At 52.1% G+C, this 14,071-nt stretch overlaps 1 protein-coding gene across 2 annotated transcripts in view; it reads right to left on the minus strand.

Annotated features, from left to right (window-relative positions):
- Positions 1–442: 442 nt before the first annotated feature.
- The window catches only part of TGM2 (transglutaminase 2), a 31,975-nt gene continuing 18,346 nt past the window's right edge, over positions 443–14,071 (minus strand). Inside the window, exons 7-13 of one of the 2 annotated variants that reach the window (XM_036902308.2) lie at positions 12,802–12,937; positions 12,008–12,111; positions 10,267–10,509; positions 8,454–8,726; positions 4,093–4,253; positions 2,939–3,075; positions 443–2,259 (exon numbers count right to left, since the gene is read on the minus strand). In XM_036902308.2, coding sequence (XP_036758203.2) covers positions 2,109–2,259; positions 2,939–3,075; positions 4,093–4,253; positions 8,454–8,726; positions 10,267–10,509; positions 12,008–12,111; positions 12,802–12,937 — 1,205 coding nt within the window. In that variant the 3' untranslated portion in view covers positions 443–2,108. Of the gene's footprint in view, positions 2,260–2,938; positions 3,076–4,092; positions 4,254–5,127; positions 5,872–8,453; positions 8,727–10,266; positions 10,510–12,007; positions 12,112–12,801; positions 12,938–14,071 lie in introns of those variants that run through there. The other variant, XM_036902309.2, reaches the window with a different exon arrangement.

The following is a 14,071-nucleotide window of genomic DNA, read 5'->3' on the forward strand; positions in this document are numbered from 1 at the left end:
AAAGATATAACAAAATTCATGGTGATCAATGCATAAGTTGGTCCATGTTCCAGGGCTCTGGGAGCCTGAGAAGAAATCTGGGAAGGCTTCACAAAGAGGTGATTTTAGTGTTAAGCACTATAGGATCAGTAGGAGTTTGCAAGATGGATAAGAAAGAGGAGGGGTACTTCAGGCTCAGGGGGAAACACACGCAAACACTAAGACATTGATGAGTGTACAGGGTATCTGGAGGGACTTGGGAAGTTCACTGTGGCCCAAGCATGGTTTGTTCAAAGAAAAGCCTGGAGATGGAGGTAGTCTGTGTAGAGCCTTGAATGCCAGTCAAGTTTACACTTGTTGGGGGACTGGGGCTGGTGAAAAACTCTTCGGCAGGAGGCGGCTGGTCCTGATGTGAGTTCATCCATCTACCCTCCTCAAAAGCATAAATAGGACCAGGTCAGACTTTGATTGAATGTGAAAAATAAACCCTTTTATTTCAGTGCTCACTCCCCGTGGCTCAAAAGCACATCTAATGCCTGCTTGGAACCCAAAAGCGTTTATAAAACCATGGAGAAACAGAGTGATATTTTTAGGAATATATACATGTCGGCTCATTGTGTGGTTCTTTCCTGGGCAGTGCAGAAAGTTCTGAGTGCACCAGCGTGATGCTCCAAGTCCTTCTCTGGGATTTGGGGGCCCCAGGAGGCTGTGACCCCACCCCAGACAGAGAATTCTACCACTTTCCCTCTTCTAGCCAGAGGGATGCCCAGTCGTGTGCAGAGAGAAGGGATATAGTCAGAGATGATGTGTACGCAGGGGCAAGGGCTGTGTTCTAGGGCCCTGATCCTGCAAAGACGGGGTGCCTGAGGTGCTGACCTTGTTGGCTAGTGGCCAGTGCAGTTAGCTGAGGCTTGTGTGAAGTCTAGGCAGCGTGGCAGGCAGGCTCATGGGTGGGACAGGGGCCCTGGGGCTCTTTTCCCCTAGAACCAGAGTCAGAAGGAAGGTGCCTTGGCACAGGTGGGGGACCTGGACAGGGCTGAGGCTGGGGGGTGGCCATGGTCATGGGTCAGGCTCAGAAACATCCTGGGCCTGTGGTCTAAGGAGCCAGGGAGTAGGACTCACTGTCATTTGCCAGGCCAGGTCATGTAAGGCATCAGAACTACAGAATTGAGAGGCCTTAGAGATGAGCTGGTTCAACTACTCCTATGACCAGTGAGGACGCTGAACCCAGAGAGGAGAAGACAGTGGCTGGCTGGACTTGAACCCAGGGCTGTGACCACTCCAGTGCCTTTCCCACTTCCCTGCCCCAACTGGGTCTTTTTGTTCAGGTCCCAAATGGCCTCTTTTGACATCTTCAGGTCAGGGATGATGTCACGAACAGGGCACTGGACTCGGAGTCAGAAGGCCTGGGCTCTGTTCCCGAGCCCTCACATCACCCAGCCTTGCAAATGTTCTCGAGCCCACACCTTCTCTGAGCCCGCCGAAGTGAGGGGCCAGATCCCACTCTGCAGCTTCCATGGCAATTAAATGTGTTGGTGGCCATGTGAGCACCAGGAAGCGTCTGTCACTTAGCAGGTGCTTCACAGTGGTAGGCAGGTGGGGGCTCTTGGGCCAGGGCTGCCGGGATGAGGGGACCCTGGGTCTGGCTGTCCCTGGTCCCTCGCCAGCTGCACCTGCCCTGGCTCTCCCGAGGGCCCCTGGGGAAGAGGCACAGGACATGCTAGGGAGCTGAGCTCCTTGACCCAGCCAGTGAGCACACTGCCTCTTTTTCGCCTGCTCCAAGGGGCTCTGGAGTAGGTTAAACAATTTGGCAGGTGGGTAGTGACTTTCCAAATGGCATCTGGGCTGCAAAGGGAGGTGGGGGTCCCTCCTACCCTGCCCCAGGCCCAGTCAGCCAAGGTCAGTGGAGGTACAGAACATTCCTCACAGGTAAGGGGATGAGGAAACAGGCTCATGGGGACAGGATGGGCCAGAAGTACATTCCATTCCAAAGAGCAACCAGAGGCAGCCCACCCCTGCCCTGCGGTCAGGGGCCCAAGAAGGGACAACTCTGCTTGTTAGCATGGTATAACGATTAGGATCTATCTGGGGGCCTCGGCTGGCCGAGGTGGGGCTGGCACAGGGGCCCCTTAGGAAGGGCCAATGATGACGTTCCTGAAGCCCTTCACAGCCTTCAGCTTGTCGCTCTCAAAGTTCACCACCAGCTTGTGGCGGCCCACGTGGAGGGGCAGCAGGTCCACCCTCACCTTGACTTCCTCTCCTGCCTCCACAGGGTCCGGGCTGTAGGGAGAGAGGAGGAGGGTGAGGACAGGGGTGCAGGCCTGGTCCCTCACGACAGGGTCAGGCCAGGATGTCTCAGGACTGCTGAGACCTGAGCACAGGGCCCCCTCACTGCTCTCTGAGGGCCTGGGCAGTCTGCCCAACTATGCGGAGAGGGACCTGTGTGTGTGTGTGTGTGTGTTTGTGCGTGCACGCGCACATGCACAAATATGGAAGGGGTAGTGTGCTTGGGGGTAAGAGTGGGTGTGCTCAGGGGACCACGTGTGAAAGTACATCCTGCTATACATACATGATTTGTGTTCTTTACTGTATATAAGTTACATAACAATAAAAAAGCAAAAAGTAGTGTGTATGCTCATATGCGTCTATGTATGTAAATAAGTATCTGAGGATACACCTACATGGGTATGGGTGCAGACATTCAGGATGTGGGCGCTTAGTGATTGAATGCGTAACTGTATAGGTTTGTGAAGACACGTGCATGGGGTACAGCTAATGTTCTCTGGGTGTTCAGGGTGGGGACCCTGCCTCAAGCATGTTTGGGAATGGATACATGGGTACCTGGGGCAGGTGCGTGGGCATGGGTTATGGGCCAGGGTCAGTGCCTGGGGCAACCCCTGTCCCCATTAGCAACTGCCCTCTGCTCCCAGGCTCCCCCACTGGAGTGACCAACACTTACATCTCCACGACCTTCTGCTCTTCGGTCAGGCCGGCCCCCTCCACGGTGAAGGCACAGCCTGTCAGGGGCAGGGAGAGTGGGTTCCGCAGGGACACCTCGGTCTTCAGCTTGCGATTCTGCTTGGGCTCTCCCAGGATCTGGAAGAGGGCCCGGGGCAGATGTGAGGGGCTGTGTGAGGGACAGGGCAGGCAGGGGCCCACTGGGCATCTCTGTATTTGCTGCAGTTCAGCCCAGTTGGTTGCCTGGTCTGCCACTATTATTTCCTGCCTCTGTGCCTCAGTTTCCTCATCTGGAAACACGGATGATGCTACCTGCCTGGGTCTCTTACGTGGAGCTGCAGTGAGGCTCTGCATGACCCAGGGGATGAATAAAGTGCCTCCCTTGTTCTAGGGTCTGGAGTGGAAAGATCACAGGCTTTGGACCTTCTTCCTGACTGTGACCCTGGGAAAGTTACTACCTTCTCTGATCCTTGGTTTCTTCATAGGAGAGAAATGCCTGACCGCAGGGTTCTCATGAGGATTCGCTGAGCTAATGTGTGCAAGCTCCTAGCCGAGTGTCTGGCACTCAGTGCTTACTCCCCTTCCTTCTACTCTTTACCGTTCATTTGTAACTGCTAAATTCAGGGCCCTGAGGCCTTGGCTCCTCCACGGGAATTGCTGTGATGCTGACGATGGTGGTGAGAGAACAGCTTTCACTGAGCCCTTATAATGCCCCGGATGTGGTTCTGTGTGCTCCCAATGGATGTGTATTTAATTCTTCCAACATTCCTGGATGTATCAACCCCATTTTACAGATGAATAAACTGGGCACATGCCCCGGGCCACCCAGGCACAAACTCAGACAGACTCCAGAGTCTGTGCCTTAACCAGGCCCCCAGATCTGGGGATCTAGCCTTAGGAGTTTAGCTTCTAAGGGTCCATGACTCTGAGATTCCTAAACCCCATGACCCCAGCACTCTGGGATTCTAGGATTCATTCCTAGAGGCTCTAAGTCCCAAATTCTTTTGGCTTCACGATGCTTCTCTTTGATGAAGCTAGGATTTGAGGAACCCTGAGGGTCCAATGATTTGAGGATGCAGGGTGCAGGCGTGTGCATGTGCAGGGCCTGTCCTGGGACCCGGCCCTGCCCCCACATCCTGCCCAGACCCCTCTTACCCGGATCTTGATTTCTGGATTCTCCAGATAGATGTCCCTCTCAGCCAGCACGTAGCTGTTGGCAGCGGGCTCCATGAGGAGGCCCTGCACCTTGATGAGATTCGACTCTGTCAGGCAGTCACAGTACTTCTGATAAAGGATTCGGAGGGGAATGCTCTTCTCTGCAGGGGTGCGGAGGGGAGAGCACTCATGAGAGCCGAATCATGGCTCCACCTCTTCTGTGGCATCTCCACGAGACACAGAGCAGAGCAGGTGAGCGGACGGGCAGATTCCAGGCTTCCTCCCGACCCTGCCCTGGCCTCACGGTTCCCATGAGGGGCTGGGGAGGGTGGCAGAACAGCTGGTAGGGAAAGCCCTGGAGCTGTGCCGGGCCTGGGTTCTAATTCTGCCTCTGCCCTTTGCTAACTGGTGATGCTGGGCAAATCACTCCACCTCTCAGGACCTCGATTTCTCCCCAGGCCAGTGGGATTGCACCCATTTTACAGATAAAGACACACTTCTGCCAGGAAGGGCTCAGATTGGGAGACCTGGTCCTGCTTGGCTATTGGGAGACTGGCTGTGTGAACCCTGAAAGATGACCTTCCCTCTCTGTTCCTGTTTCCTCTCTGCACCTGCTAGACAGAGCTAAGCACCTGCTAATCCAGCAGTGCTGGACAGAGCTAAGACCAGAGGTCATTTCAGAGCAAAAGCCACACAGTAAAGAGGAGGTGAGAAAGAAGCCAGCGGGGGCAACCCCTCCCAAGTACAGAGAATTGAAGTGTGGTTTTTAGCCCCATTTTCTGACAAGAACACTGAGGCATGAGGGCACTGGGGGTCCGCTTGTAAAAGGCTGGAAGAAACAATGGAAAGAGCAGAGCACTAGGACCCAGAGATGTGCTGTGGGCCCTGCTGGTCCACTTGGGCACAGAGAGCCTTGGGCAAATCCCTTCAGCTCCTCGGGCTCCCCTGTCAAGCGAGAGCCCAGCCAGCCTCTCCTTGCCCTTCCGGTGCACGGGAGACGCTGCTGTCTCTCTGCCACCCGTCCCCTCCCTCCACCCCCTTGACCAGCATTGCCCAAACCCCAGCCATTCACATGATCTTTCACACATCTAAGTGTATCATTATTTTTCTTTCAGTTCATGTTATACTTTTTAACATTTTTGCTTAGGGAAACTTCATCATTATTTGCAGCGAACTAGTCTCATTTACCCTAAATAGAAGGTAACTGACAAAAATAAACATAAGCAAACAGAGTCCTGCTTATTCAGTGCCAGCTAATCTTGTCTGCTGAGGCTCTGAGTCTGAGACCCCAAGAGGTTAGTAAGGCTGAGGGCTGCTGAGACCAATCAGCATGCAGAGACAGTCCCCTTGAGGTCACAGGAAAGACCTGAGAGACAGTCACTTTCTCCCACATTATTCAAGGTCTTGGCCCCGGCCGTGCACCCTGGTGGTCCACATCCCACTCTTTGGAAAGCGCTGCGCTAGCATGCCCACCCCTCGAGCCATCCTTCCCGGGGTGGATCTGCCCCAACCGCTGATCAGATGACGTGAGAGGAAGAAAACCAAACCTGTCAAAAGGGACACAGAGTGAAAATTCCTGGGGCAGGACCTGGTGGAATGGAGTGGAAACTCTGACCCACTACACAGGAAAGAAGGAAAACATTGTCCTCCAGGAGCTCAGAGGACGTGGTCCCAGCTGTTGACTTTTCCAGGAGGCTGAAGCCAGGGTGGAGCTGGACCTTTTGAGAACTGCTGTTCACGGGTCAAGGACCCCAGCCTTGGCTTTGGGCCAGAAGCTGGCTGCGAGAAGGAAACGTGTGCAGTCAGTCTTAGTCATTTCGGAGATCATTTGCCCTGTTCTGGAAAGTGACCTGGGCATGATCACCAAGACCACACTGGCTGAATTCCCAGTGACCCACCGGGAGGAGTGAGGTTGGAGACAGAAAGGGTGCGGGCAGGAAGGGAAGGGAGAGGAGCAGCTGAGCGAGGAGGCAGGGGTGGGGGCAACGGGACTGTGTTCCCTTGTCCTAGGCCTGGCTTCCTGCTATCAGCATGTGGAAATGCCCCAGATCTTATCATCACAGGGCGACCTGGACCAGCCCCGCCTTGCAGCCTGAGGGCAAAACATGGGACCTGTGCCCTCCTCTGCCCTCTTCCTGCAGGCTGTGCCCCTCATGTGTCTCTGCAGCAGGAGGGACCCCTCTGTTCTGAACACGTCCCAGGAGGATGAGCACCACTGACAGGCTTGGCTGAAGCCTCAGCAGAACAATGCTCCAAGGGACCCCGTGACATCTGGGAGGCAAACGGTAACTCAACAGGGAGAAGTTATTCTGACATCACTGATCCTGACGAGTTCACCTCGCGTAACACATTCCAGGAAAGTCATTTCCTCCCTTTGAAGCAGTTCTGAGCACAAAAATGAACTGACTAGTGTGTGTTTACCCAAAGGGGCTGGCAGGCCTCTTTAGAGATGACTCAGCCTTTGTTCAGTGACCCAGAATTGGAAGAACTAGAACTTGGGTGTCCTGACCACCTCTCACACCTGTAGGGATGGTGCTCTGCCCCTGACACCTGGGACCACTGTCTGGCACAGGAGGTGCCCTGAGGTGTCTCAGCTTCGCAACACCTGTTTGCACTTCTGCTCAGTGGGAAGAGAAGCCCACCACATCCAGGAATTTTACACTTTCCCGCTATTGCCTGAGCACACATCTCCTTCAGTCCTCACAGCAGCCCCCTAGGTGGGCGTACTATTTAAAGCATGAGTGTGATTTGAAGCTCAGGGAGCATGTGTTCCCTGCCCAAGATTGTACATTTAGAAGATGGTAGAGGCCAGATTCAAAGCCAGGTCTGGCTGGCCTCAGAACACATCTTTTAGCAGGGTAAACATGGGGACCCCAGCCCCGGTGTCCGGGGGCTCTACCCTGAGGGCTTCCCATCTGCCTGGGGACCCTGACGGGGGCTCTGCTCTGAGAACGTGGTTCTAGGAGTGCACATGGTGGGTCCGAGGTAGAAAGAGCTGGGGTGGCACTGTGAATACCACAGGCCTCGGCCCAAAACACAGGCTTTCTTAGAAACTGGAGGCCTGCACCCTACCTGCCGACCCATGGAGGCCAAGGGTGGAGGCAGAGATAATAGAGGAGAGGAAACATTACAGGTTTGACAAAACAAAATAAAGGGGAAGGGGAGGGACTGTAAACACAGAGGACTCCCCGCCCTGGGCCTCACCACCATCTCTGTGTCTTAGCATGGTGGCTGCTCTATGCACAGCCTCTTCCCTGTCAGACCTGGTTGGCTCATGACTCCCATGGGCCTGATGGGGACATGGTTCAGGAAGGTGGCCGTTTATCCACCTTCCTGACAGAGTGAGCAGGATGCTCCTCTCCGAGGCCTCAGGGATGATGGATGTTCTACACAATCACTCTTAGGTGATGGTCAGTGTCTTACACGGCTCTAGGGTCCTCTCCCCACTCCCAGACCCCCTGCGCTTCTCCTGCCTACAGTCTCCAAATGCAGCAGTCAGGCTTGCACTACTGGGGTGCAGGAGACTGGGCTCTGTGCTGCCTCCTAGGTGACCTTGGTGGCCACAACCCCTCTCAGGGCCTCAGGCTTATTTTTAGGAAGGTGCGTGTGGCTAGAGAAAATGCAGAACTAAAGTTTTAATTTCAGTTAATTTAGGTAACTTAATTTCACTTAAATAAGGTACCCAGATGTGGTGACAAAGCCAGGGAGCAGAGATGGCTCGACTAACAATTATTTTACCCCAGAGCAGGGATAGAGGCCAGTCTCACAGGATGGCCAGGCCAGGCACGGGGGCCACTGGAAAGCAGAAGATCATGCCTGGGAGGAAAACACTTCTCCCCACAGAGGACCAGACTCCTGTTCTCCTTTTGCTGTTAGAGCCACAGTTTCTGGCCACCTGCAGCTGGTTATCTTTAAATTAAGTGGATGTAAAACTTTAGCTCTGCATTTGCACTAGATACATTTCAAGTGCTCAGTAGCCACAAGGAGCGTCCAGGGGCCACCGCACAGGACAGCACAGGCAGAGAACATCTCCGCCATCGCAGGAAGTTCTGTGGGCAGCCCCTCTTCTAGAACCGCAATCCTGTCACTTCCTAACTGTGTGGTCTTGGGAAAATTACTTAACCTCTCCGTGCTCGGCCTCCTTATCTGGAAAATGGAAGTAATAAAAGAACTCATCCACCCCAGTTTTTGTCATAAGAATTAAATGGGTTGCTATTTATGAAGTGCTTAGGACAGGGCCTGCCCCAGAGTCGGTGCCATGTATGTGTCTGTGAGGTAAGGTACACAGGCTAAGTGCTCAGGGCACCACCGAACACGTCATCAGGCGGTGGTCCAGCTGCTCCAGGAACACCCAGCCTTACCAGAGAAGGGCTCCAGGGAAACGTTGAGCAGGTCCTTGGTGCCACACTCAGGCCCCAGGATCCCATTGTAGCTGACCGTGCGGGCACAGAGCATGAGGCGGCAGGCGTGTGTCTCGGCCGTGTTGTTGGTGATGTAGGCAAAGACGTCAAAGTCACTGCCCATGTTCATGCTCTGGCCTACTCGAATTCGCATGGCCACCCCCATCTCCTCTTTATCAACCAGCTTGTTCAGGTGGTTGGCCCTCGTGAAGGCTTCCCTCTCCTCCGGGGAACCTGTGCGGGTAGGGAAGAGAGCTTCATTATGGCTGGAATAGGGATCAGTGAGAAGGAGGCTGGGGCAGGCTTCTTCTGATGATCCCCAAAGGAGCCCCTTTTCTACATTTCTATGCTAGGAGGAAGAAAGAATATTTCATTTATGCTCCACAAACAAACTCCTATACATCCCTCAAGACCCAGCCTCAAATGACCCTTCCTCCAGGAAGCCTACTCTGACCAGGATGAATGAGTGACAATGTTTTCTGGCATTTCACAGCTGCCTACTGCCTATCATGGGTTTTTTAGCTAACCAAGTTGTTTTCTGTTTATGTACTTACCCTCTTGAGCTGCTCAAGGACTGAGACAGTCTGACTTACCTTTGTGTCATACCCCATGTTTACCACAGTGCTTGGGTGCAGAGTAAACACTAATAAAATGCAAACTTTGTCACCTCCAAGCATTTGCACAGGGATTACGCACCTGGAATCCTTTCCCTCCCTTTCCCTACCTGTGGAACTCTCCAGGAATGATTGTCCCTTCCTTTATGTTCCATCTTCCTATCTCCTATTCTGCTTCTCTTCTTTTCCCCAGTGTTGTTAGGTACATATCTAGTTTTTCTATCAAAACGTCAGCTCTAGACCTTTCAGAGGCCAGGGAAACCATCTTTTTCTTGTTTATCCCTTCCAGCTAGAGCATGGCCACTTAATACCCAAGCCCCCCACAGCCCTGGAAAGTCAGTGAGGGCAGGGACTGTGGTTTCTTCAGTCACCTCTGTGAGCCCTGCTGTGCCTGACGCACAGTAGATGCTTTGAAAATATCTATTATATTGACTTGGTGCCTGGATGTGTTCAAATCCAGGTTTACAAATAAGCTGCATCCTTTTTTTCCCTAGTGATTCAGCATTAGTAGCAGAAAAAAGCCTTGTCTTTGTGTCTGGTTGGACCCATCTTATTATCTTTACATTCTCTTATCCATTTCTCTTTAATTTAACCCTTCCCCATCCACCTTCATGCTCACTTCCCAGCCATACATGAGACACTGCAACAAAAAACACTACAGAGTTCCAGGGACCTCTCCTCTGTGGCCCCTCTGGATTTTTAAGCCTCTCTAGTACAAATGTTGCAATTTTTTAAAAATGTGGAATTGCCCATTTACAGTAGGTCCTATTACTGATAAATATTGCTAACAAACAACATGAATGTCATTAATTTTTCTAAGATGCATGCCTCTCCTATACACCTGTCTTTCCCCGTCAGTTTTACGGAATCAAACAAACCCAAAAGCAAGACTTAAAAACTATCAGGAATCCTTTGTGGAATATAGAATTCTTTTTCTAAAGGAATAATCCTCTTCCTCCATCCCCATGCCCACCCCCACTTAGGATACTGGTAAGTTTGCTCTTGTTTCTAAGGGATTTCTTAAAAGGGAGAGTAACCTGCAGTTCATTGCTGTATACAGGCTGCCAAATAAAATACACACATACAAGCCTGCTGGGCTGGTTAAATGGGCTGTTTATTTGCAAGGCTGTGCTGAAGGCTCTGGGGAGCAGGGTACCTACCCTCTGGGTACTTGTAGGTGTGGGTGATGTCCTCCCGCTCATCACGGCCCACGCTCTTAGTGCTGATCTTCAGCCCCACCACCAGCGATTGGTTGTCGAACTTGTGCATGGACCCGTCTTCCTGCTGCATCCAGTTCACCACGTCGGCATTGACCTCAGCAAAGACGAAAGGTGCATCGTACTTGGTGCTCAGGTCGCCCTCCTTGATGGCACGAACTGGAACCGGGCCACAGCAGTATGTCCCTGGTTGGGGGTAGAAGGAGGAGGGAGAGACAAGCCTGGGCTGAGGGGATGGTGGTACCATCTAAAATCTTCCACAATTCCACTGCACGTAGCAAAAAAATGTCAAGACCATGCAGCCCTTTGACTCAGGGACTCAATTTCCAGGAGGGCAGCAGAGGGTATGAATCAGGAATGGAGATTCTGGAGCCCAGCTTTTAGGGTTCAACTCTCAGCTCGGCCTCTTGTTAGCTGTGTGCCCTTGGGAAAGTTACTTAACTTTCCTAAGCCTAGGTTTCATGGTGTGGGAGGACACGACACATTTACACCTACCTAAAGAGGCTTTGAATATGCAAACTGCTGTGTAAAGTATTCGATAAATAAAAAGGAAGCATAACCTAAGACATCTGCAGGAAATGAAGGAGCCAGCAGCAGGCTGCCTTTTAGAAGGCAGTGCGTCTGTCTCGATTCCTGCCCGTGCGGAGAGCCGTGGCCAGTGCTGGACACAGACTGGACTCAGAGTGCATGTTGACTGGAGGAATGTGAGTGCCGCATGTTTATCTCAGTGTGGTTTACAACTGCCTGGAACTGACCACAAATTTAAATATTGAGAAATACTATTGAACATCCATTTGATGGAACACAATAATGGTAGTTAAAATTCAAATCACTGAAAACTATCTGATAGAGAAGTGCTAATGACGTATGGAGATAGGACAGAGCCAGGATCAAAGGCTACAGGCAACCAGTGTTACTAATCTGAAGACTAAACAATAGGATAGAGTTCAGGGACCCTAAACTTTGATAGCACTTTCTTTGACTGTGAAAGCAGACAATAGACTTAGGTGCACTTAGGACTTGTGACTCACAAGAAGCACAGATACTTATATATTGCTTGTACTTGTCACAGATAACTGGGAATGTCTTTTACGTTCTCTACCACTAAATTGTGGAACTTTACTACTAGATATTCTTATATAAAACGTATTATTATATCATGTTTATTTATTTTTATTTCAATAACTACATTTCAATGTAATTGGTTTTCTTTGTTACCCTATGTACTACATTCAATGCATTCAAACATATTCTGAGAAAGGATCCATTTGCTTCACCAAACTTTGCATTGGTGTTCTCTCTTTCACACGCGTGCTCTCACCTGCACCCACTGCCCCCCACCTCCCTCAAATATGTAATCGAAAATTACTGAAAGCTGTGTGTGAATGTTAATGATGCTTCTTTTAGGGGAAAGGACAAAGATGCCATTTAATTTTTTTCTTTGTGCTTCTCCATCTTTTCTGTTTTCCATAATGTGTGCAAATTACTTTCCAAATTATAAGAGAAGCATATTATAAAATACCATTGAGTTCCCCCAGCACTCACGTGGACCAGTCAGTGGTCTCTGGAGCCTGCCAGGTGAGGGTTAGAATCCCAGCCCTGCCACTCTCCAGCTGGGGGACTCCGGGACGTCCTCTTTGAGCCTCTGGTTCCTCATCTAGGTAACGGGGCCACGTCTACTTACCTTCGCTCTTCTCCTGGGGTGTCGGGTCGAGGGCCTGCCACCCCTCGTACCCCGGCTGCAGGTCCGGCCTGGTCATCCATGACTCCACCCAGCAGTGGAAGTTCCTGTTGGGGAGTGAAGCAGAGCGTTGGCCTCCAATTCAGACCTGCACTGCCACATCCCCCCCAGCAGTTCACACACGCTCACCTGGTCTTGAGCTGAGCCCAGTATGACCCCCATGCTCCTCTTTGCTCTTGCTCCTACAGGCCTAGCCAGGTGCTCACTCCTACACTGGGAGGCATTCTCAGTGGCCTCCCCCACACCTCCTCCCTTTTAGGGACTCCTCAAGTTCAGCTGACGTGGCCTCCTAATTTCTTGGCTGCTCTTTCTTTTCCAGCCCCTGGGCTCTGCCCTGGCTCAGGCCTCATCACCTCTGGCTGGAACCAATCCCAGCCCCTGGCATTCAATCTGTCCCTACTGATCTCCTGCTACAAGGTCATTAGCATGTCCTTCCCCCAGTTTGCAGCCATTGGTGACAGCCTGTTGCCTTCAGAATCATGCCCAGACCCCCTAATCTGGCATTCCAAAGTCCTGACAACATACGCTCCCTGCTGCCCTGCTGCCACTGTGCGCGGACTCTCCCTCCTCTTGGCCTTTGCTCATGCTGCTCCGGCACCCAGAGGGTCCTCCCCAAGCCCTGTCTCCCTTTGACCAAATACCATTCAATTTTTAAACTCAATTCAAATTGATTCTGAGAGGTCTTTCCAGGGGACCATCCCCACTGGGCCCTGCCCCACACCCTGGACCCCACTCACCAGATCATCTCACTCTTGTCACCCTGGATCTCCCCGTACTCGTTGCGGAAGTACTCAATGAGCAGGTTGCTGTTCTGGTCGTGGGCCGAGTTATAATTGGTCACAACTCGGGTGGGGATGCCGAGGCACCGCAGCACTGGGGATGCAGGGTGCAGAAACGGTACAGGGAGGGGTTAGCGGAAGGGCTGATGATCTAGGCACACCTGCCCTGCTCTGGGCCTCTGCACACACTTCTGTGCCCCAGGGAGCACTGCACCCATTTGGTCCAGGTGGTGAGGGTTATGCCATCCCCTTATCCAGATAATGGTACCCACCTCACTGGTTGCTCCTTGTCCACTCTGTCCCCGCAACATCACAACTAACTCTAAGTGCAAATCTGACATCAATACTCCTCTGCTTAACATTCAGTGACCTCCAGCCATGGCCCTTGAACCTACAGGGCCTGGCCTCATATGACCCCCTGCACATGTTGCTCCAGCCAAGCTGACCTCCTTGCTGCTCCTCTAGCATTCCACACTCCCACCAGCCACAGGACATTGGCATATGCTGTCCCCTTGGCCCAGAAGCCACCCCACCAGGTTTAGATTGTCCCATCATTTGCATTCATAGCAAGACTTGGGATTCATCTTCAATGAACGGGCCTGCTCAGGATTCTTTAACTAGTCCTGTGAGGGCAATGAGAGATGTCTTATTTTATATCCCAGGCCTGGCACACACTATTTTGTCAAATGTGATGAAGGAGTGGGTGAAGTAGAGAGAGGAGGAGGAGGAGGAAGGGGGGAAGGGAAGGAGCAGAGCAGCAAGCAGCAGTGCAGACAGAGGAAGGAAAAAGGTCAGGAGGCCTCCCATTCAAGCCCGGCTGCTTTGGCCTGTGTGACCTGTGGCCCCCTTCACCTCTCTGGGCCTTGAGTAACTGGGTCACAGGGCAGATTCAGGGCCACCAGATGCGGAGGGCCCTGTCTCCCTGCCACAGCACATGTACAGAGAGCTTGCAGGCTCTGGGGTTGGCCCCGGGGTTGCAATGATAGGCGAAGAGGCAGGAGATCACCTGGCACCTGGAGGCCGCAGAGGAGGCACGGAAGCCCTCGGCAGGCACGCGAGCCTCACACAAGTGGAGGGGTGCTCCTGACAGGTGGAATTATGGTGCTTTTACGCCCTCACTTTTTATGCACTTTCTATATATTGTAAACGTAACATATTCTCAGAATAGAATAAAGTACATATCTAAAAAAAACAAAGTGAAACCAAAAGCCCTGCTAATGTAACTTAA

Source organism: Manis pentadactyla, chromosome 5 (genome assembly GCF_030020395.1).
Source record: "Manis pentadactyla isolate mManPen7 chromosome 5, mManPen7.hap1, whole genome shotgun sequence".
Lineage (NCBI taxonomy): Eukaryota > Metazoa > Chordata > Mammalia > Pholidota > Manidae > Manis > Manis pentadactyla.